The sequence below is a fragment of the Dama dama genome, chromosome 4, assembly GCF_033118175.1.
Source record: "Dama dama isolate Ldn47 chromosome 4, ASM3311817v1, whole genome shotgun sequence".
In the NCBI taxonomy this organism is placed as follows: domain Eukaryota; kingdom Metazoa; phylum Chordata; class Mammalia; order Artiodactyla; family Cervidae; genus Dama; species Dama dama.
The window spans coordinates 51,466,173-51,483,091 of NC_083684.1; the positions used below are offsets into that span (position 1 = coordinate 51,466,173).

Below are 16,919 nucleotides of genomic sequence, written 5' to 3' on the forward strand. Positions count from 1 at the left end.
CCCATCTGCCCTGCCAGGCCTCGGATGGACTGCACTTTGTCCGTACCCACCACGTGGCTGAGAAGACTACCTTGTATGACATGGACATCGACATTACCCAGAAGTACGTGGCCGTGGCCTGCCAGGACCGCAATGTGAGGTGAGGAGCTGCCCTGGGCGGGTTGGTCGGCCTGGCCTCGGCGGGTCTCTGAGCAGGGCCTGTGTGGGTCTGTCTTCTCATGAGCTTTCCTCCCCTGCCCATCAGTCCCTGAGAAGCTGAGTGGAGTGGAGGGACCCAGTGGGTGTTTGTTAGGAGCTGGGCTCACCCAGGCCTTGTCTCCAGGTCAACAGTGGGTTCCCTGGCTCTCAGGAGCCTGCGTGGGGTAACCAAGAGGTACTGACATGGTTTATAAATCATCCAGCCTCGTTTCTTGAGTACCTGTCTGCGGGGAAGAGAGAGGGAGTCCCTAACCCTGCCTCCGTGGAGTGCAGGGGAGGACAGACAGATAATAACAGCATGGAGCGGTCAGGGCTGGGATGAGGACAGCCCAGAGGCTTTGGGGGCCCCTGGGAGGACATCCACCCCACCTGGGGCTCAAGCAGGGATCACCGGAAGGGATATCTGAGCTTAGACTGGGAAGGATGTGGAGGAATGAGTGTGTCCAAAGAGATTCTCCATCTCCTACATTTGCTTATTCAAATTGGCTGCCAGACATAACCTCTGTGACCTCAGCCTGAGACAGGGTCCCATTTCCTGGTACAAGGTTTCAATCCAGGCAGCAGAGGAAAAGAGGTACTGGGGGCTTCCCAGGGAGAGGTGGGCAGTAGGTAAGGTTGGAGCAAGAAGGGTTGTGGGTGGGGCCACGTTAGCCACTCCTGCCCTCACCTTCCAGAGTCTACAACACCCTGAACGGGAAGCAGAAGAAGTGCTACAAGGGCTCCCAGGGTGACGATGGGTCCCTGCTGAAGGTGAGGAACTGGGCCCCTGGCTGAAACCACACCCAGACACACACACCCAAGGCCCCCCTGTCTGCTTCCTGCCGTTGGGCCATCTGAAATATGAGTCCTCCTTGGCATGGAATCAAAGGATCACATGCTGGCCAGCATCCACTCAGGCCTGGCTGACTAAGGATGCTTGGGAGCCAGGAGTGGCCCCTAGAGCTCTACATTTATTTACTGAACCCTTCCCCAAATGGGGGGCATCCCTGGTAGCTCAGCTGGTAAATAATCTGCCTGCATACTGGAGACCCTGCTTTAATTCCTGGCTTGGGAAGATCCGTTGGAGAAGGGATTGGCTACCCACTCCAGTATTCTTCATCTTCCCTGGTGGCTCAGCTGGTAAAGAATCCTCCTGCAATGCGGGAGACCTGGGTTCGATCCCTGGGTTGGGAAGATCCCCTGGAAAAGGGAACGGCTACCTACTTCAGTATTCTGGCCTGGAGAATACCATAGACTCTAGTCCATGGGGTCATAAAGAGTCAGACACAACTGAGCCACTTTCTTTGACTTTCCCCAAGCGGGGACATTTAAGTGGTTTCCATTTGAGTGGCAATAGAGTGTGGTGGGAAGAATCAAAGAGGTCTGGGGTCCCTCTTCAAATTTCCCCCCTGCCTATGTCATCCAGGATGAGGTGGGAACCTTCTCAAGTGTCTCTGAACTAGGGGAGTTGTTACAACGCTCCAGAGTCAGATCCTCTTAAAGTTCTGCCTCGGGCTGTCTGTGACCTTGGGCAAATGTCATCTCCTCTCAATCCTGTTTCATCATCTCTAAAATGCAAATAAAAATAGCCTCTACAGGAACCTCTCCAAAGGTCCAACAGCTAAGACTGCACCTTCCAGTGCAGGGGGGCAGGTTCAATCCCTGGTTAGAGAGCTAAGATCCTACATGTCTCTTGGTCAAAAAAACAAAACATAAAACAAAAGCAATATTGTAACAATTTTAATTAGGATTTAAAAAAAAAAATTTTTTTTTAAGCCTCTATCACAGGGGTCTGTGGGGGAAATAAATCCACATACGTACAGTACTTAGCACAGGGCCTGGCCGCCATTAGTACCCTTGTGGTGGTTGTTAATTTCTTTACCTGTGAAATGGGGACAGGAGCTTCTACCTACCATGGGGTGTGTCGTGAGGCTAACCTGGGATGAGTCCACATACCTAGCGCCCAGCACAAGGGGGACCTTGGTCAGCGGGGCTGTGATATTGACCCCCGCCTCTGGGAAGAAGGAGGCCACCCCAGTGTCACGTGGGCGCTCTTCTCGGCAGGTCCACGTGGACCCCTCCGGCACCTTCCTGGCCACAAGCTGCTCTGACAAAAGCATCTCAGTGATTGACTTCTACTCAGGCGAATGTGTTGCCAAGATGTTTGGCCATTCAGGTGGGTGTGCCTCTCTGCTTGGGACCCCTTCCCACCTGCCCTCACCCAGCCTTCTAGCTCAGAAGGCCAGTGCAGGACTTCCTTGGTGGTACAGTAAAGACTCCCTACTCCCAATGCTGAGGGCCCGGATTTGATCCCTGGTCAGGGAGCTAGATCCCACAATGAAGATTAAAGATCCCATATACTGCAGTTAAGACCCAGTGCAGTCAAATAAATAAATGAAAAAGACCAATGCAGCTTTTCTACTCTACTTGCAGAAATTGTCACCGGCATGAAGTTCACCTATGATTGCCGTCACTTGATCACCGTGTCCGGAGACAGGTGGGAAAGGCCTGGAGGCTGCCCAGCAGGGCCCTGCTCTGGGAGTGGGTGAGACCTATCCTATGGGGAGAGCTAGGGCTCAGACACTAGAGCCCGGTGCCCACAGCTGGAACTCAGAGCATGCCAACTTACTCTCGCCGGACAGTGTGCCAAGCCCTGAGTTCAAATCTAGATCTGCCACTTATTTGTGACCCTGAGCAGGTCATTTCCCCTTTCTGAACCTCTGTAAAAGAGAGATGAGCCCGAGACTTCCCCCTGGTGGTCCGCAGTGGTTAAGACTTCAAGCTTCCATGGCAGGGCGCAGGGGGTTCGATCCCTATTCAGAGAACTAATATCCTGCATGCTGCATGGTGGGGCCAAAAAAAGAGAGAGAGATGACCCCATCTACCTTGAGAATCATATGGTGAGAGTCAAATGAGATGACATATGTCAGTTCCTCAGCACCTGGTTGGTATCCTAGGACATCCCTTTTGTCACTCTGTCCGATTTACTACTCTCCCTCGCAGCTATCTTCCGTGGGTCTTGAGGTCTTCAGAGCAGCCTTGGTTTACTAGGGGGCCCTGGACCCCACCAGGGTGTAGACCTGCCCTGGGCTGATGGGAGCTATTTTCCGGGCCAGGGAGTAGGGTCTTGGCTGTGGTGACCCAGGTGGTTCCAGAGTCGGACGACTTCTGTATTCACCATTCTTCCTCCTCCCACATCTCTCCTTGGCCTCTGCAGCTGTGTCTTCATCTGGCACCTGGGCCCTGAGATCACCAACAGCATGAAGCAGCACTTGCTGGAGATCAACCGCCGGGAGCAGCAGCAGAACACGGAGGACGGGAAGTGGAGCGGCCACCCCAGGTCCTGGCAGCCTCCTGTCCACCCCCGCCTGTCATTCACCAGAGGGGTGTCTTCTTGCCCCGCCCCCATAGGGAGTAAGGCTGCAGACGGGGGCCCCAGACCCTGCCCCTCGTGCCCTCAGGGCCTAGAAGAGGAGATGAACTTTGTGGGGTTTTGGGTTTTGTTTTCATTTATTGGGGTATAGTTGTTTTACCATGTTGCGTTAGTTTCTGCTATACAGTGGAAGTGAATCAGCTGTATTTTTGCATGTATTCTCTGGGAACTGGACTTTGAATACAAAGTTACAATAACACACAAGAAAGGCTTTGAAGTGTAAAAGCGAAAGTGCTAGGAGAGCCTGTGAGCACTCTGGTGAGGAGCCCTCAGGGGGCTGTGGGAACTAGAGGAGGCCCCCGACCCAGCCCTTGGTGGGGAGGGAGGAGGTCAGGGAAGGGTCCAGGGGAGCAGAGATGTCTTCTTAATCTTTAAATGGAAGTTGTTCTTTCACTTATATCCCTGAGTTTCCTAAACCTGTTTCTTAAGTCTTTAAGTTCCAAGACCAGTTTTATTTGGAGTGAAATCCTGTTCTGGTCTTTGATTTGGGATTTTGGTTTGGAAGTTTCAGTTGGAGTGGGAGGTTTTAAATGTTCTTTTCTCCTGTCCCTGGAGCTGTCCCTGTCTCTCTTTGTCTTTTTTTTTTTTTTTTCTCTTTCATTTATTTATTTTTGGCTGCTTTGGGTCTTCATTGTTGCACACGGGCTTTCTCTGGTTGTGGTGAATGGAGGCTGCGCTTCCTTGAGGCACACACGGCTTTTTGTTGCAGTGGTGTCTCCTGTTGCAGAGCACAGGTTCTAGGTGCATGGGCTTCAGTAGTTGTGGTGCACAGGCTTAGTTGCCCCACAGCATAGGGGATCTTCCCAGACTCGAACCCCTGTCCCCTGCATTGGCAGGTGGATTCTTAACCACTGGTCCACCAGGGAAGTCCTCTCTCTCTGTCTTGGGGCTTTGCCATTGCCTCCCCCTGGGAACCAGGCCTGACATGGCCTCATTTTCTGCAGTCATCTTGAGGTGATGCAGATCTAGGCACCAAGGGAGCGGACAACTCTTTGGCCCTTGAAACTAAAATCTCATTGCTAACCCTGCTTCCTGGAACAGAAGCCAGCAGCTCAGGACTCATACCCTACCATCTGCTTTGCTTTCTATTCCATTGCTGTGGGCCTTGACGAGTTTGCCTTATTTTTTGAGCCCAGCTTTTGTTGTTGTTTAGTTGCTAAGTCATGTCCAACTCTTTTGCGACCCCATGGACTGTAACCCGCCAGTCTCCTCTGTCCATGGAATTTTCCTGGCAAGAATACTGGAGTGGGTTGCCATTTCCTTCTCCAGGCCAGCCTTTGTTACATGTCATTTATTGTGACAGTGTGTTTCTAGCAGAGGGGTTGTAGCAGGTGAGATCTCCCAGCCACATGTTGACCAGAAGCCAAGAGTGTGTTCTCATGGACCCAGCCCTAGGCAGGTCCCCTCTCCCATCCCATTTACCTGTGTTTCTCTCCTGCCATCCTTTTCCCTGTCTTCAGGCAGGAGATATATGCATCCGTGCCTAGTGAGATTTGCTCCCTGAGCCCTGGAGAGCAGACAGAGGATGAGCTGGAGGAAGAATGTGAATCTGAAGAGTTGCTGAAGACCCCATCCAAGGAGAGCTTGGATCCAGGTTGGGAAAGGGGCCCTATTTTGAACTCTCAGCAGAGGGATCATTGCTAGGTTTTGGTCACTGCTTTGTTTTCACAGCCTGACACATATTGAAACTCAATAATCACATCAGTCAGGACTCTTTCAGGGTCATAGCAACTAGACTGTCACTGGCTTAATTTGGAAAGAGGATTTATTGGTTCCTGTAATGGAAACTTTGAGAGTATGGGTTCAGGCATAGCTGGATCCTGGTAGTCAGGTGACATTAAAGCAATAGATATTTCTCCATCTCTTGGCTCTGCGCTTCTCCGTGTTGACTTTGCTGTCAGGCAGACTCTCCCTGTTAAAGGGGCAGAGTATCCCTGGCAGCTCAAGGTTATAACACCGTAGAGAAGAGAGCACCTCTTCTCCAACAGTTTGGAGTCCTCTGCTCATGACTTATGTTCCTGTTTTAAGTCACCTGCCCATTTCTGATCTAGCCACTGTGATTGGCCAGCCCTGAGTCATGTGGTCATCCCTGAGGGCAGAGGCTTTAGTCAGCTCCACTTGAACCACATGATCAAGAGCCAGGGGTGAGTGTAAGGGGCTGTCCCGGGGGAAAACAGGATGATGTTAACCAGAAGACAAACCAGATTCTCTTGTTCAGGCAGAAGGGAGAGAAGTGGCTCAGCGACTTTATGAGGGGCCAGGCCCTCCATCAATTCCTGCCTCCTTGCATATTGCCTTGGCTTCAGCACTCATGTTGCAAGATGGCTGCTGAAGTTCCAGCCATCAGAGACATGATCGAAGAGGACATTCCCTCCTGGAATTGCCTTTATGGGGCTTCTTCTTTCCCAGAAGCCCCTGCAGGCTTCTTGCCGGTCATGTTGGCCATGATTGCTCAGCTGTGAGAGAGGTTGGGAATGGTGGCTGGCCTTTGTGGCTAGCCAGCTCCTAGTGAAGCTGGTGGGCTCTGCCAACAGGGAGGAAACAGCCAGAGGCCCCCTGGATGGCTGATTGGTAGGCAGCAGCCATGTGAGAATTCAACCTGGGAAAAAACTAGAGAGTAAGCTCATTTTCTTTGTCACCACCCTCACATCCAGTCCAACATCACTTCCAAGGTGGCCACTCTTAGGATTTCGGTGTGGATCCTTTCAGGCCTTTTTCTGAACATTAATATACATAAAATGTACACAGGGAGCATCTATGTCTACAAATTATATTAGACTTCAGATATTCTTCTGTATCTTTTTTTCTCTCAAAACTATCTCACTGACTACAAAGCAGAGGCCTCCCTCTTTTAACCGGTAGCATCACCACTGATTGTGCTCCAGGGGCACACCTAGATATTTTCTTTTTAGCTTTATTTATTTACTTTTATTTTTTAATTGGAGTATAATTACTTTATAACATTGTGTTAGTTTCTGCTGTGCAACACCATGAATCAGCTACATGTGTACATATACCCCTTCTTGAACCTCTTCCCCCATTTGAGTGTTTTCTGACATTACACTGTTGTGAACGAGGCTGTGCTGACCACTCCCCCCCCACCGCCCCCACCCAAGGACAGGCGCTGCTGGATCCCAGGATTAATACACTTCTTATTTTAAAAGATAACCCCAAGGGCCCTCCAAATCCAGTGACTGCCCCAGCCAGCAGTCAGTATTATGCCTGCTGTTTCCCCATACTTTTGCCAATACTTGATAGTTTGAAGCCTTTTAATTTTGGTCAATCTTAAGCTAGTGGTAAAGAACCTGCCTGCCAGTGCAGGAGACATAAGAGATGCGGGTTCGATCCCTGGGTCAGGAAGATCCCCTGGAGGAGGAAATGGCAACCCACTCCAATATTCATGCCTGGAGAATCCCACGGACAGAGGAGCTATGGTCCATAGGGTCACAAAAAGTTGGACACGACTGAAGCGATTGAGTGTGCATGGGGAAAACATATCCCATTGTTTAAATTTGCATTTCCCATGAGACTTCCCCAGCAGTTCAGTGGTGAAGACTTTGCCTTCCAAGGCAGGTAATGTGGATTCAATCCCTGGTTGGGGACTTAAGGTCCCACGTGCCTCACATCCCAAAAGAAACTGAACGTAGACAGCAGAAGCAATATTGTTAACAAAGTCAGTAAAGACTTTAAAAATAGTCCTCATCAAAAAAATAAATCTTTAAAACAAATTTGCATTTCCCTGATAGCTAGTGAGGCCAATCATCTTTGGATGTGTCATTTCCTGTGTGGTCTCTGGAGAGCTACCTCTTTATGTTGACGGTGGTCTCTTGAATTGTTTATTCTCTTTTCGTGGATGTTCTGTGTCTCTTCAGATCCTCAGTGCCTGCTGACCAACGGCAAGCTGCCGCTCTGGGCGAAGCGGCTGGTGAGTCTGCCGGGGGAGCGGGACACCTAGAGCCTAACAAAGTACGGGTGCCCTTTCCCCCTTCATATCTTTACTTTCCATGGAGAATCCTTATGATGGTTTCAGTCTCTGTTTGGACAGCCCTTCATTCATGCCACAGGTATTTACTGCATGTCTACCCTGGTGGCTCAGTGGTAAAGAATCCACCTGCCAAAGCAGGAGACACAGGTTTGATCCCTGGAGAGGGAAATCCCCTGGAGAGGGAAATGGCAACCTACTCCAGTATTCTTGCCTGGGAAATCCCATGGACAGAAGAACCTGGTGGATTAGAGTCCACAGGGTTACAAAGAGTTAGACACCACTTAGCAACTAAAACAACAATAACAGTTATTCACAGCACACTTGCTCTGTCCAGGTTCTGTTTAGTCTTTTATATGTATTATTTAATCATCATTGATGTCTGGGCGTTTCGTATCCCCTATTATTTCACAGATAGGAAACTGAGGCCCAAAGCAGTTAAATAACTTCCCCACAGTCACACAGCTAGGAATTAGAGAAGGTGGGATTGACCCTAGAAGGCTGGCTCCAGAGCCCAGGTTCTCAAGCACCCACCCTTCCACTGTCTGCCAAGCAAGTCTTAGTAGGAGGCAGTGGTAAGCAAGATCAAGGAAGTGGCAGAAAAGAGAAGTGTACATATCTTGGGTGTGTTTGAGTGGCAGAGTTGCAGAAATGTGAAGTGTGAAGGACAGAATAAGAGGAATGAAGGAGGACAAGAAGGTTTGGGGCCTGAGTAGCTGGGAAGAATCACTGAGACAGAAGACTTTAGGTTGAGTTGGTTTAGGGGGAAGGGTCAGTTGTTGTCTTCAACATGTTTGCTTTAAAAGATTGCTAAACATCTATGTGGAGATGTGGAGCAGTTGCATGAGGACTTCTGAAGTTTAGAGCTAGGTTTGGGACTTCCTGAGCAGTCCAGTGGTTAAGACTCAAGTGCCAGCACTGCAGGGGCTGCAGGTTCGATCCCTGGTCAGGGAACTAAAATCCCACAAGCCATGTGACGTGGCAAAAAAAATAAGAAATAATAGCAAGGTTCTGCTGGAGACAGATATCTGCAAGTTGTTTCTGAGTGAGGTTTAAAGCCACAAGGCTGGAAGAGGGTCTGTGCAGTGTTCCTCGCCCTCCCTGGAGTTGGTGAGCACTTGGCCAGCTGCCTGAGTGTCCCCTTGTCCCCTCAGCTAGGAGATGATGATGCAGCAGACAGCACAGCCTTCAATGCCAAGCGCAGCTACCAGCCGCATGGCCGCTGGGCAGAGCGGGCTGACCAGGAGCCTCTTAAGACCATCCTGGATGTCAGGGACCTGGACTGCTACTTCACCCCCATGAAGCCCGAGAGCCTGGAGGATTCTGTCCTGGATGCAATGGAGTCGCAGAGACTGGCAGGCCTGCTGAGCGAGGTATGGACTGCTGGCCCCAGCCCCACCCACAAAACATGCACCACAACTGCCGGTCGAGGACCTGGGGCCTCAACACGCACGCATTTTGAAAATAAGATTGACCATCCCACTCCAGGAGAAGGGCACGGCAACCCACTCCAGTATTCTTGCCTGGAGAATCCCTTGGACAGAGGAGCCTGGTGGGCTACAGTCCACAGGATTGCGAAGAGTCAGGCACAACTGAAGCAACTTAGCAGGCAGATGACACTCCAGGGATGTGAGAGGGTAACGAGATGGCAGTGAGCAGGAGGATGAGCCCTGGGCCTGGTGCACAGGGGAACTTCCCAGAGCAGACCAGGAGTCAGGGAGGCGCTCACTTGGGGGTGAGATCTTGGGCCCCAGGGCAGGCCTGTACCTGAGTGAAGGGCATTGGAGCAGGTGGTGCCCTGGGCCTGCCCACTCCTGGCTATGTAACTTGCAGCAAGGCTTGATTCTCAATTCTCTGGTCTTTGGCTTTCAAAAATACAGTCATTTCAAAAAAAAACAAAAAAAAAAGATGACCAAGAAAAATGATATCAAAAAGTCATTTTTTAAAATGGTCATGGGGACTTCCCTGGTGGTCCAGTGGCTAAGACTTCTTTCAAGCTCACAATGCAAGGGATAAGGGTTCAATCCCTGGTCAGGGAACTAAATCCCACATGTTGCAACTAAGTATCTCTCACGCTGCAGCAAAGACCCGGCACAGCCAAATAAATAAAATTAAAAACAAATCAATATCTTAAAAAAGACTCCACACTTCCAAATCAGGGGACACAGGTTTGATCCCTCATCAGGAAACTAAGATCTCACATGCTGTGGGACAAGATCAAGAAATAAAAATTTTTTTTTTTAAGTTAAAAATGGTTATTAAAAAAAGAAGCCCTCAGAGGGCTTTTGCAGTTACCCAGGGCCATAAACAGTCTGGGCCCAAAAACGTGCTGACACAACTTTAGATCTTATTCTATTATTTTCCAAACAAATTTTTTTTTACTCTCTGATATAAGTTTTCTTATGTAAGTTTTCTGATCCTGAAGCTAAAGCTCCAATGCTTTGGCCACCTGATGCTAAGAGCCAACTCATTGGAAAAGACCCTGATGCTGGGAAAGATTGAGGGAAGGAGGAAAATGGGCGCAACAGAGGAAGAGATGGTTAGATAGCATCACTGACTCAACGTACTTGAGTTTGAGCATGCTCCAGGAGATAGTGAAGGACAGAGGAGCCTGGTGGGCTGCGGTCCATGGGGTCACAAAGAGTTGGACCTGACTTAGCAACTTAACAACAACAATGTAAGTTTTCTTATGTGGCTTAATATAAGTACAGTTAGGTGCACAGATCATAAAACCACAGTTTGCTGAATACCTGTGTACACACTTAGGTATCCACCCCCTAAGTCAAAGTATGTAGAGCATTTTCTACCTCTTGATCTTGGAGGATCCCTCTGCCCCTTCCAGTCAGTACCCTCAATGAAGTAACTAGCATGCTGACCTCTGTCACCATGGATTGGTTTGCCTGTTCTTGAACTTCATATGAATAGATCCTTACAGGGTGGGAGCCATACCTATTCCTTACTGTAAAGGGGCCGATGAAATGGAGGGGCAGCACAGAACGTGAGCTCATGACAGCCCCGCCCAGGCCTTGCCTCACAGGGAGCATCCAACAGTGAGGCCTGCCATCTTTCCTGTCACCATCGGTGTGGGTGGAACACCTTGCAGCTCACATGGGCCCTGGGGGTCACGGCTGCCTCTGAGGGCTGTGCTGTCTTCACTCACAGTCCGAGAGTCCCCAAGAGGACGGCTGCGGGCACCCTTCCTTGTCACCCCCACAGCAGGAGTCTTCTGAGGCCAGCGAGCTCATCACCTGCCCCCCGGAGACAGAGGTGACAGTCACAGGGATGGACAGGTGAGTTCCTTAGTTGGAGAGAGGAAGCCTCGACTGGTAGACACACCCTGGAAGAACTGCGCTCCGCTCTCCCAGTGGGCCTGAGGGAGGGAGGCAGAGGGGTGAGGCTGCCACCTTTTTCCCTGGTTCCAGGAGGAGGTGCATGGAGGGCGCCTTTGGTGAAGGCAGGAGAGGCGAGGCTGTGCTCCCCGCAGGAGCAGGTGCAGATGCCCAGGGCTTCTGGGTAGGGGCCAGGTATTTACTAACCAGTGTGCCATTTTTCACTCTCCCTACCCATCCCTCACCCCCGGCATGCAGCGAGTACTGTGTGGAGGCGGTGGTGGAGGCAGGCAGAGACCAGCAAGGGGACCCCTTCCTCCGGGTCCCCTCAATCGGCTCGAAGGACCGGAGTCCACCTGAGGGTGAGTGAGCACCCGGCAGGACACCTTGCAGTCATCTCTTCGTCTGGCCGGACCCCTTTCTGGGCACTGATGGTGACTGTGACCCCGTCTTCCTGAAGCTCAGAGTCTGTCACAGAGACAGACATCATCCCTGCTGTCTTCACCCTAGACTTCTGGAGCCCAGCTGCCCACCAGTGGGAGCCCAGCGCTGCCTCTCCCCTGAAGTGTAGCCTTGCTGGTCCATAAAGTAGGGCGTGGGTCCTATGGTCCCCCTTCTTCAGATGAGGAAACTGAAGCCCTGAAACCCAGAGCCTCCTTACCTGACGCACCCAGTCAGGGCCCAGCTTTGGGCCCCTGACCGCACCCACTCTCTTCCAGACTCGGGGGAGTCAGAGGCTGACTTGGAGTGCAGTGTCGCCACCATCCACTCCTCCCCTCCACAGCCAGACCCAGAGCCTCAGTTTGACACGGTTCCTCCCACACCAGGTAAACGGCGGCCACATGCAGAAAAAGGTGGTGCGTGGGCCTGGCCGGCTGATGGCTGTGATATATAACCACTGGCTGTACATCAGTCCTGCACCCCCAATTCCCTCCCCTAGAAGACAGAGCCATTAGCCCCGCCTTCCCCGCCTGGTGGCCACAGGGTGTGTGATGGGCGAGTCCAGCTTCCTCCATTGTTAAGCAGCTGGTGGCTCTCTCAGGGCCTCTTCGTGACTCATGTGTTGACAGTTCTCTCCTGCCCACGCCCTCTGCTCAGGATGCCCAGGGACTGCAGGAGAGTTGCCCCGGCCCGAGGTGCCAGGCATGTCCAACAGCTCCCTGCCCCAGACCCCTGAGCAAGAGAAGTTCCTCCGCCACCACTTCGAGACGCTTACTGATGCCCACCCTGAGGGTAAGCCCTGCCCCTCTCTGACACCTGCCTGGGCGCACCCAGGGCTGGGCTCAGTGTGGACGTCCCCAGGGTGGGGCTTTCCCTGGCAGGGCTGGCGAGGGTGGTGGGAGGCCGTGCATTTTGCTTAGGGGCTGAACAGCACAGTATCCTCTGCCGGCTCGATTTGCTCCCGAGGTGTGTGTTGTCTGCTTTTTATTTTTGACTGCATCGGGTCTCAGTTGCATTATGTGGGATCTTTTCCTGGACCAGCAGGGAAGCCCCGTGTTATCTGTTGTTGAGGGTCTCTGAGGATCTGTCTGCTGGTCTGTGGGGTCTGCCTGGGCCCAGGGCTGGCTGGCTGGAGGGTTTCTGAGGGCTCCCTTGGCATCTTGCCCTAGAGCTCTTCCTCGGATCCCTGAGAGACATGAAAGCCCCTGAGACCGAGGACGACTTCTTCAACCCCCGACTGAGCATCTCAGCCCAGTTCCTCTCCCGCCTTCAGAAGACATCCAGGTAGGAGCGGGTGAACTAGTGAACTCCCACCCACTCTCCGTCTCCCTGCAGGGTGGGGCTGTGTGCCCCTAAGCACCCTCAGGGCCCCCACTGCCACCTGTTTTCCTAACAGGTTCCCCCACACCTTCCCTTCCCGGCTGCCCCGGCACCTTGTGAAGTCCTCAGAGGTCAGACTCACGGACCTCGGGGGCGAGCCCCCAAGAGCAGGTGCTGGCTCCACCTCCCCAGTCAGGACCAACGTGAGTACTGGGGCCACCTCCCTCGAGACACGGGGCTTGGGAGCCGGGAGGCCTTGTCCTTACTGCGAGGCTGTGTTTGCAGGTCATCTCTGGAGGAAAGGCTGAGGAGACACTGGAGGTGTGGTCCCCACTGTGTGAGTGTCCCCAACCCCCAGTGGAAAGCCCTGGGTGGCTCAGTGAGCCATGGTGGGGATGGCCAGGGGCCACTCGGACCATGAACCATGCCGGGTGGGGGGCCCTGTCTGTCAGCCCTGAGCTGGGCTGTGAGAGCAAGCCGCCTGCTTTCTTTCCAGCCCCCTGCCTCACGGGCCTGGCGCCCTGCATGCCCTCCTCCTCTGCGCTGCCCACCGACAAGAAGCCACCAGCACCCACAGCCCTACCCGCTGCAGGCCTGGCTCAGAGTGCCCACACCCCCACCACCCACTCCCACGTGGAGGCCACTGCCAGTTCCCGTGCCAAGATGTCCCGCAGCGTTTCCCTGGAGGAGCTGGCCTCCCTGAGCCGGGAGCTCCAGGATGTCACCACCACAGTGACACCCAGTTCTGATGGTGAGGGCCGAGAACCTGCCCTGCCCTCCCGGGGCAACCATGAGGCCCGCGCCAGCCTGAAACTCAGCCTGTCGAGCATCTGTGACAGGCTCTTGCTGCCACCACCCCAGCTGGAGCCTCCCACCACGTGTGTCTGGTCCCAGGAGCCTGTGGACACCGAACGCGATGTCATTGTTACGACAGATGGTTTTCCAGCCCACAGCCCTGCGGATGGGATTGCCTCAAGGCTCCACAAGTCTGCCTTTCTCCCAAGGTTCCTGGCCCCTGTGCACCTCAATACCCCTGTCCCCAACAGTCTCCCGCTCCCAGAAGCCAGGCCTAGGGTCCTTGGCAGCATCGCCTCTCTCCGGGAGCCCACCCCTGGTGAGTACCATCCTTAGAATGAGGGATTGTCCCCTAAGCTCATCCCATATAACAGCTGGCTCAGCTCCAAAGGCCACAGGCGCTGTGCCACTCATTCATTCATTTCCTTACATATTAGTGAGTACTTGTATATACTGGGCTTTGTTCTGGGCCCTGGGGACATGGATGTGCTAAGTCGCTTCAGTCGTGTCCAACTCTTTGCAACTCCATGGACTGATGCCCGCCAGGCTCCTCTGTCCATGGAATTCTCCAGGCAAGAATACTGGAGTGGGTTGCCGTGCCCTCCTCCAGGAGATCTTCCCGATCCATGGGAGCTGGTGGTAAATGAGACTACAGAAATTAACACCTTAACTGAGGGAAATCCCCAGTCTAAATTTTTTTTTTTAATGGAGGAGAGGGAAAGAGTGGCTTTATTACTTTGCCGGGCAAACAAAAGGGAAACACAGGCTAGCACCTCAAGACTGTGCCCCCTCCCTGACCAGACTAAATCTATAAGGAAAGGGTTACGTGTATCATGAAGCAAGGTGTGCTATGGAGAGAAGGAAGAGAAAGAAAGGGTTTAGGGAGTGACAGGTGGATGCAGTGGCTGATGGATGATGAACGATGAGAAAAGGTTTCAGGGAGAAGGTGGCATTTGAGCAGAGACCTGCAGGACGGTTGGGAAAGGAGCCTTGGGGACTGAGGGAAATGTCCCAGGAAAGGGGACAACAGTTGGGATTGGCCCAGCCACCCTGGCCTCTTCAGATCAGCTGGAAAGTAGAAGTGTCTTTCTCATTTCCTCCCTTCCACCCCCAGAAGCACCCAGTCCAGTCCAGGACTGCCCTGGACACTGGGGGGACCCCAGGGCGCCAGCCAGCTTCCTGCCCCCAGACCCCCTGGAGCTGAGCAATGTGGGGACTGTCGTGCACAGACTGCAGGATGCCTTCCAGGAAGCCCTGGACCTTTACCACCTGGTAAGCCAAGCCCCAGGGTCAGGGGAAAGGGCTGAGGGGTTCCCTGGCACTGCCCAGCCTAGGTGGCCCCTAACAAGGTGGGCGCCCCTTGCAGATGGTCTCCAGTGATGAGGTGAGCGCCGAACAGCGGCAGGCACGGACTGAGCTGGCCTCCACTTTCCTCTGGATCCACAGCCAGTTAGAGGCCAGCAACTGGCTGGTGGGGACGGATGTGGCCACAGCCCAGGCCCCGCCCAGCCCAGGTGCCCCCTCCCCGCCTACCCTGTGCCCCCTGGCCAGCCCAGATTTGCGTGCCCTGCTGGAACACTACTCAGAGCTGCTGGTGCAGGCCGTGAGGAGGAAGGCACGGGGGGACTGAGGGCCAGCAGCCTCTCCACGCAGCCCTGTGCTTCTGAGGAAATAGGTATTTTAAGCAAATAAACAGACAGCTTGCAGAAGTGGCGCCTGGTGCCTGTCCTGGAGCATCCACAAAGCCGCGTTCAGATGGATGTGGGGAGAGAGGGGAGGAGGACAGCCCAGGGAGCTCACCGGCCGTGGGGCACACAGGACTGTTTGGGCACTGCAGGAATGATGACCCCAGCACCTGGCTCCCATGTCGCCTGTCCCCAGCCCACTGAGCTGCTGGCCCCTAGGGAGGGGCCAGCCCTTCTTCCCTGCCCTCTCCCAATGCCCACGAACCCACTGGAGCCTCTATGACTACCGTGTGCCAGACGCTGGCCACCAGTTCACATATCCCCACAACACTGTCTCACGGCCCCTGGGCCAGGCCCACGCTGGATCCTATGAGCTCCAGGCTTTTGTTCCCACTTGCAGCAGGGGAAAGTGAGGAAGGACAAACATGCTCAGCTACTAGACAATCCAGCCCAGGCCACCCAGCAGCTGGAGCCAGTAATTCCTCCACCAGCAAGACTGTCCAGCTCCAACGTCCCATGGGCTTCCAGCTCTGGGACCAGCCTCCCCAGGCAGCAGGCATCTAGCCATGTGGTATATCTGCTGAGAAGACACTACTGGGACCACAAAAGCCCTCACTGTCCTGAGTCTTTTAAAAGGAAGCGCAGCAGGAGCAGGCCCCTCCCCTGAAGCCCAGTCCTATCACGTGTTCTGTGGGGCCCGAACCCCCACTTGCCTGTGAGTTCCTCCGGGCTCTAATGTGATCATGGCTCACCAGAAACAGGCTCAGCGAGATATCCAGGGTCATGCCTAGGGCCCCACAGAACTGAGACTCAAACCCAGGCTTGCCTGGTAGTAGAGCCAGGCCCTTCAGCCTGAGGACCTGGCCCTCTGTTGCCCCTGTAAACACTAAGTACGCAGTTGTTGAAAAGTCTTTCCAGCCCCCAGGAATTCCTGGTCCCATCTCTCATCACTGTTCTACATGTTAGGAGTAGAGCAGGGAACAGGACAAGCAGAGCATCATGCATTCACCTTCTAGAGAGCAAAAGATAGGAATTAATACAATAACTGTAACTGCAGGTAAACGGAGGGATCTCACAGTCACTGTGCTGGTTAAAGGCCTTTCTTAGGTGGCATTGAAACAGAGGGTTGATAGAGGGCACAGGCCGTGTGGACAACTGGGCAAGTATCTAGGCAGAGAGAATTGCCAGTGCAAAGGCCCCATGGCAGGCTCAGATGTGAGGATGAAAGGAATAGCAATGAAGCCAGGAGGCTGGAATGGAGTGGGCTCAAGGAGATGGTAGGAGAGGAGGTGGGAGGAAAAATGGGTCCCACCAGGCAGGGCCTTGATGTTTTAAGTCATTTTAATCTGGGACTTCCCTGATAATCCAGTGGTTAAGAATCTGCCTGCCAATGCAGGGGGGAAGGGTTCCATCCCTAGTCTGGGAAATCCCACATGCCACAGAGCCTGTGCTTTAAAGAGCCCTCGAGCTATGACTGCTGAAATCCGTTTGCTCAGAACCTGTGCTCCACGACAAAAAGAAGCCACCACAATGAGAAGTCCGTGCACCACAATGAAGAGTAGCCCCTGCTCGCCACCATTAGAGAAAGCTCTTGCACAGCAGCGAAGACCCAGTGCAACCAAAATTAAATTTAAAAAAAAGAAAAAAAAATATTAAACCCAAGACACATTCACAATACAGGTTTTTCTCTAAATAAAATCCCTGATCTTGGTGTTTGTGAGATGCCCAGTGTTGCTTATTTCACAAGGTTCCCCTCC

The 16,919-nt window shown here is 53.1% G+C and overlaps 1 protein-coding gene across 5 annotated transcripts in view; it reads left to right on the top strand.

Moving 5' to 3' along the window:
• The window catches only part of WDR62 (WD repeat domain 62), a 49,009-nt gene extending 32,090 nt beyond the window's left edge, over positions 1 to 16,919 (top strand). The window contains exons 15-32 of one of the 5 annotated variants that reach the window (XM_061139099.1): positions 18 to 139; positions 873 to 948; positions 2,242 to 2,353; positions 2,611 to 2,674; positions 3,395 to 3,517; positions 5,071 to 5,204; positions 7,483 to 7,535; positions 8,747 to 8,965; positions 10,809 to 10,882; positions 11,180 to 11,283; positions 11,641 to 11,748; positions 12,020 to 12,154; positions 12,532 to 12,646; positions 12,759 to 12,885; positions 12,968 to 13,019; positions 13,179 to 13,796; positions 14,592 to 14,749; positions 14,844 to 16,919. In XM_061139099.1, the coding sequence (XP_060995082.1) occupies positions 18 to 139; positions 873 to 948; positions 2,242 to 2,353; positions 2,611 to 2,674; positions 3,395 to 3,517; positions 5,071 to 5,204; positions 7,483 to 7,535; positions 8,747 to 8,965; positions 10,809 to 10,882; positions 11,180 to 11,283; positions 11,641 to 11,748; positions 12,020 to 12,154; positions 12,532 to 12,646; positions 12,759 to 12,885; positions 12,968 to 13,019; positions 13,179 to 13,796; positions 14,592 to 14,749; positions 14,844 to 15,107 (2,658 nt within the window). In that variant the 3' untranslated portion in view covers positions 15,108 to 16,919. Of the gene's footprint in view, positions 1 to 17; positions 140 to 872; positions 949 to 2,241; positions 2,354 to 2,610; positions 2,675 to 3,394; positions 3,518 to 5,070; positions 5,205 to 7,482; positions 7,536 to 8,746; positions 8,966 to 10,754; positions 10,883 to 11,179; positions 11,284 to 11,640; positions 11,749 to 12,019; positions 12,155 to 12,531; positions 12,647 to 12,758; positions 12,886 to 12,967; positions 13,020 to 13,178; positions 13,797 to 14,591; positions 14,750 to 14,843 lie in introns of all 5 variants that reach the window. The other 4 variants (XM_061139100.1, XM_061139101.1, XM_061139097.1 and 1 more) reach the window with 4 other exon arrangements.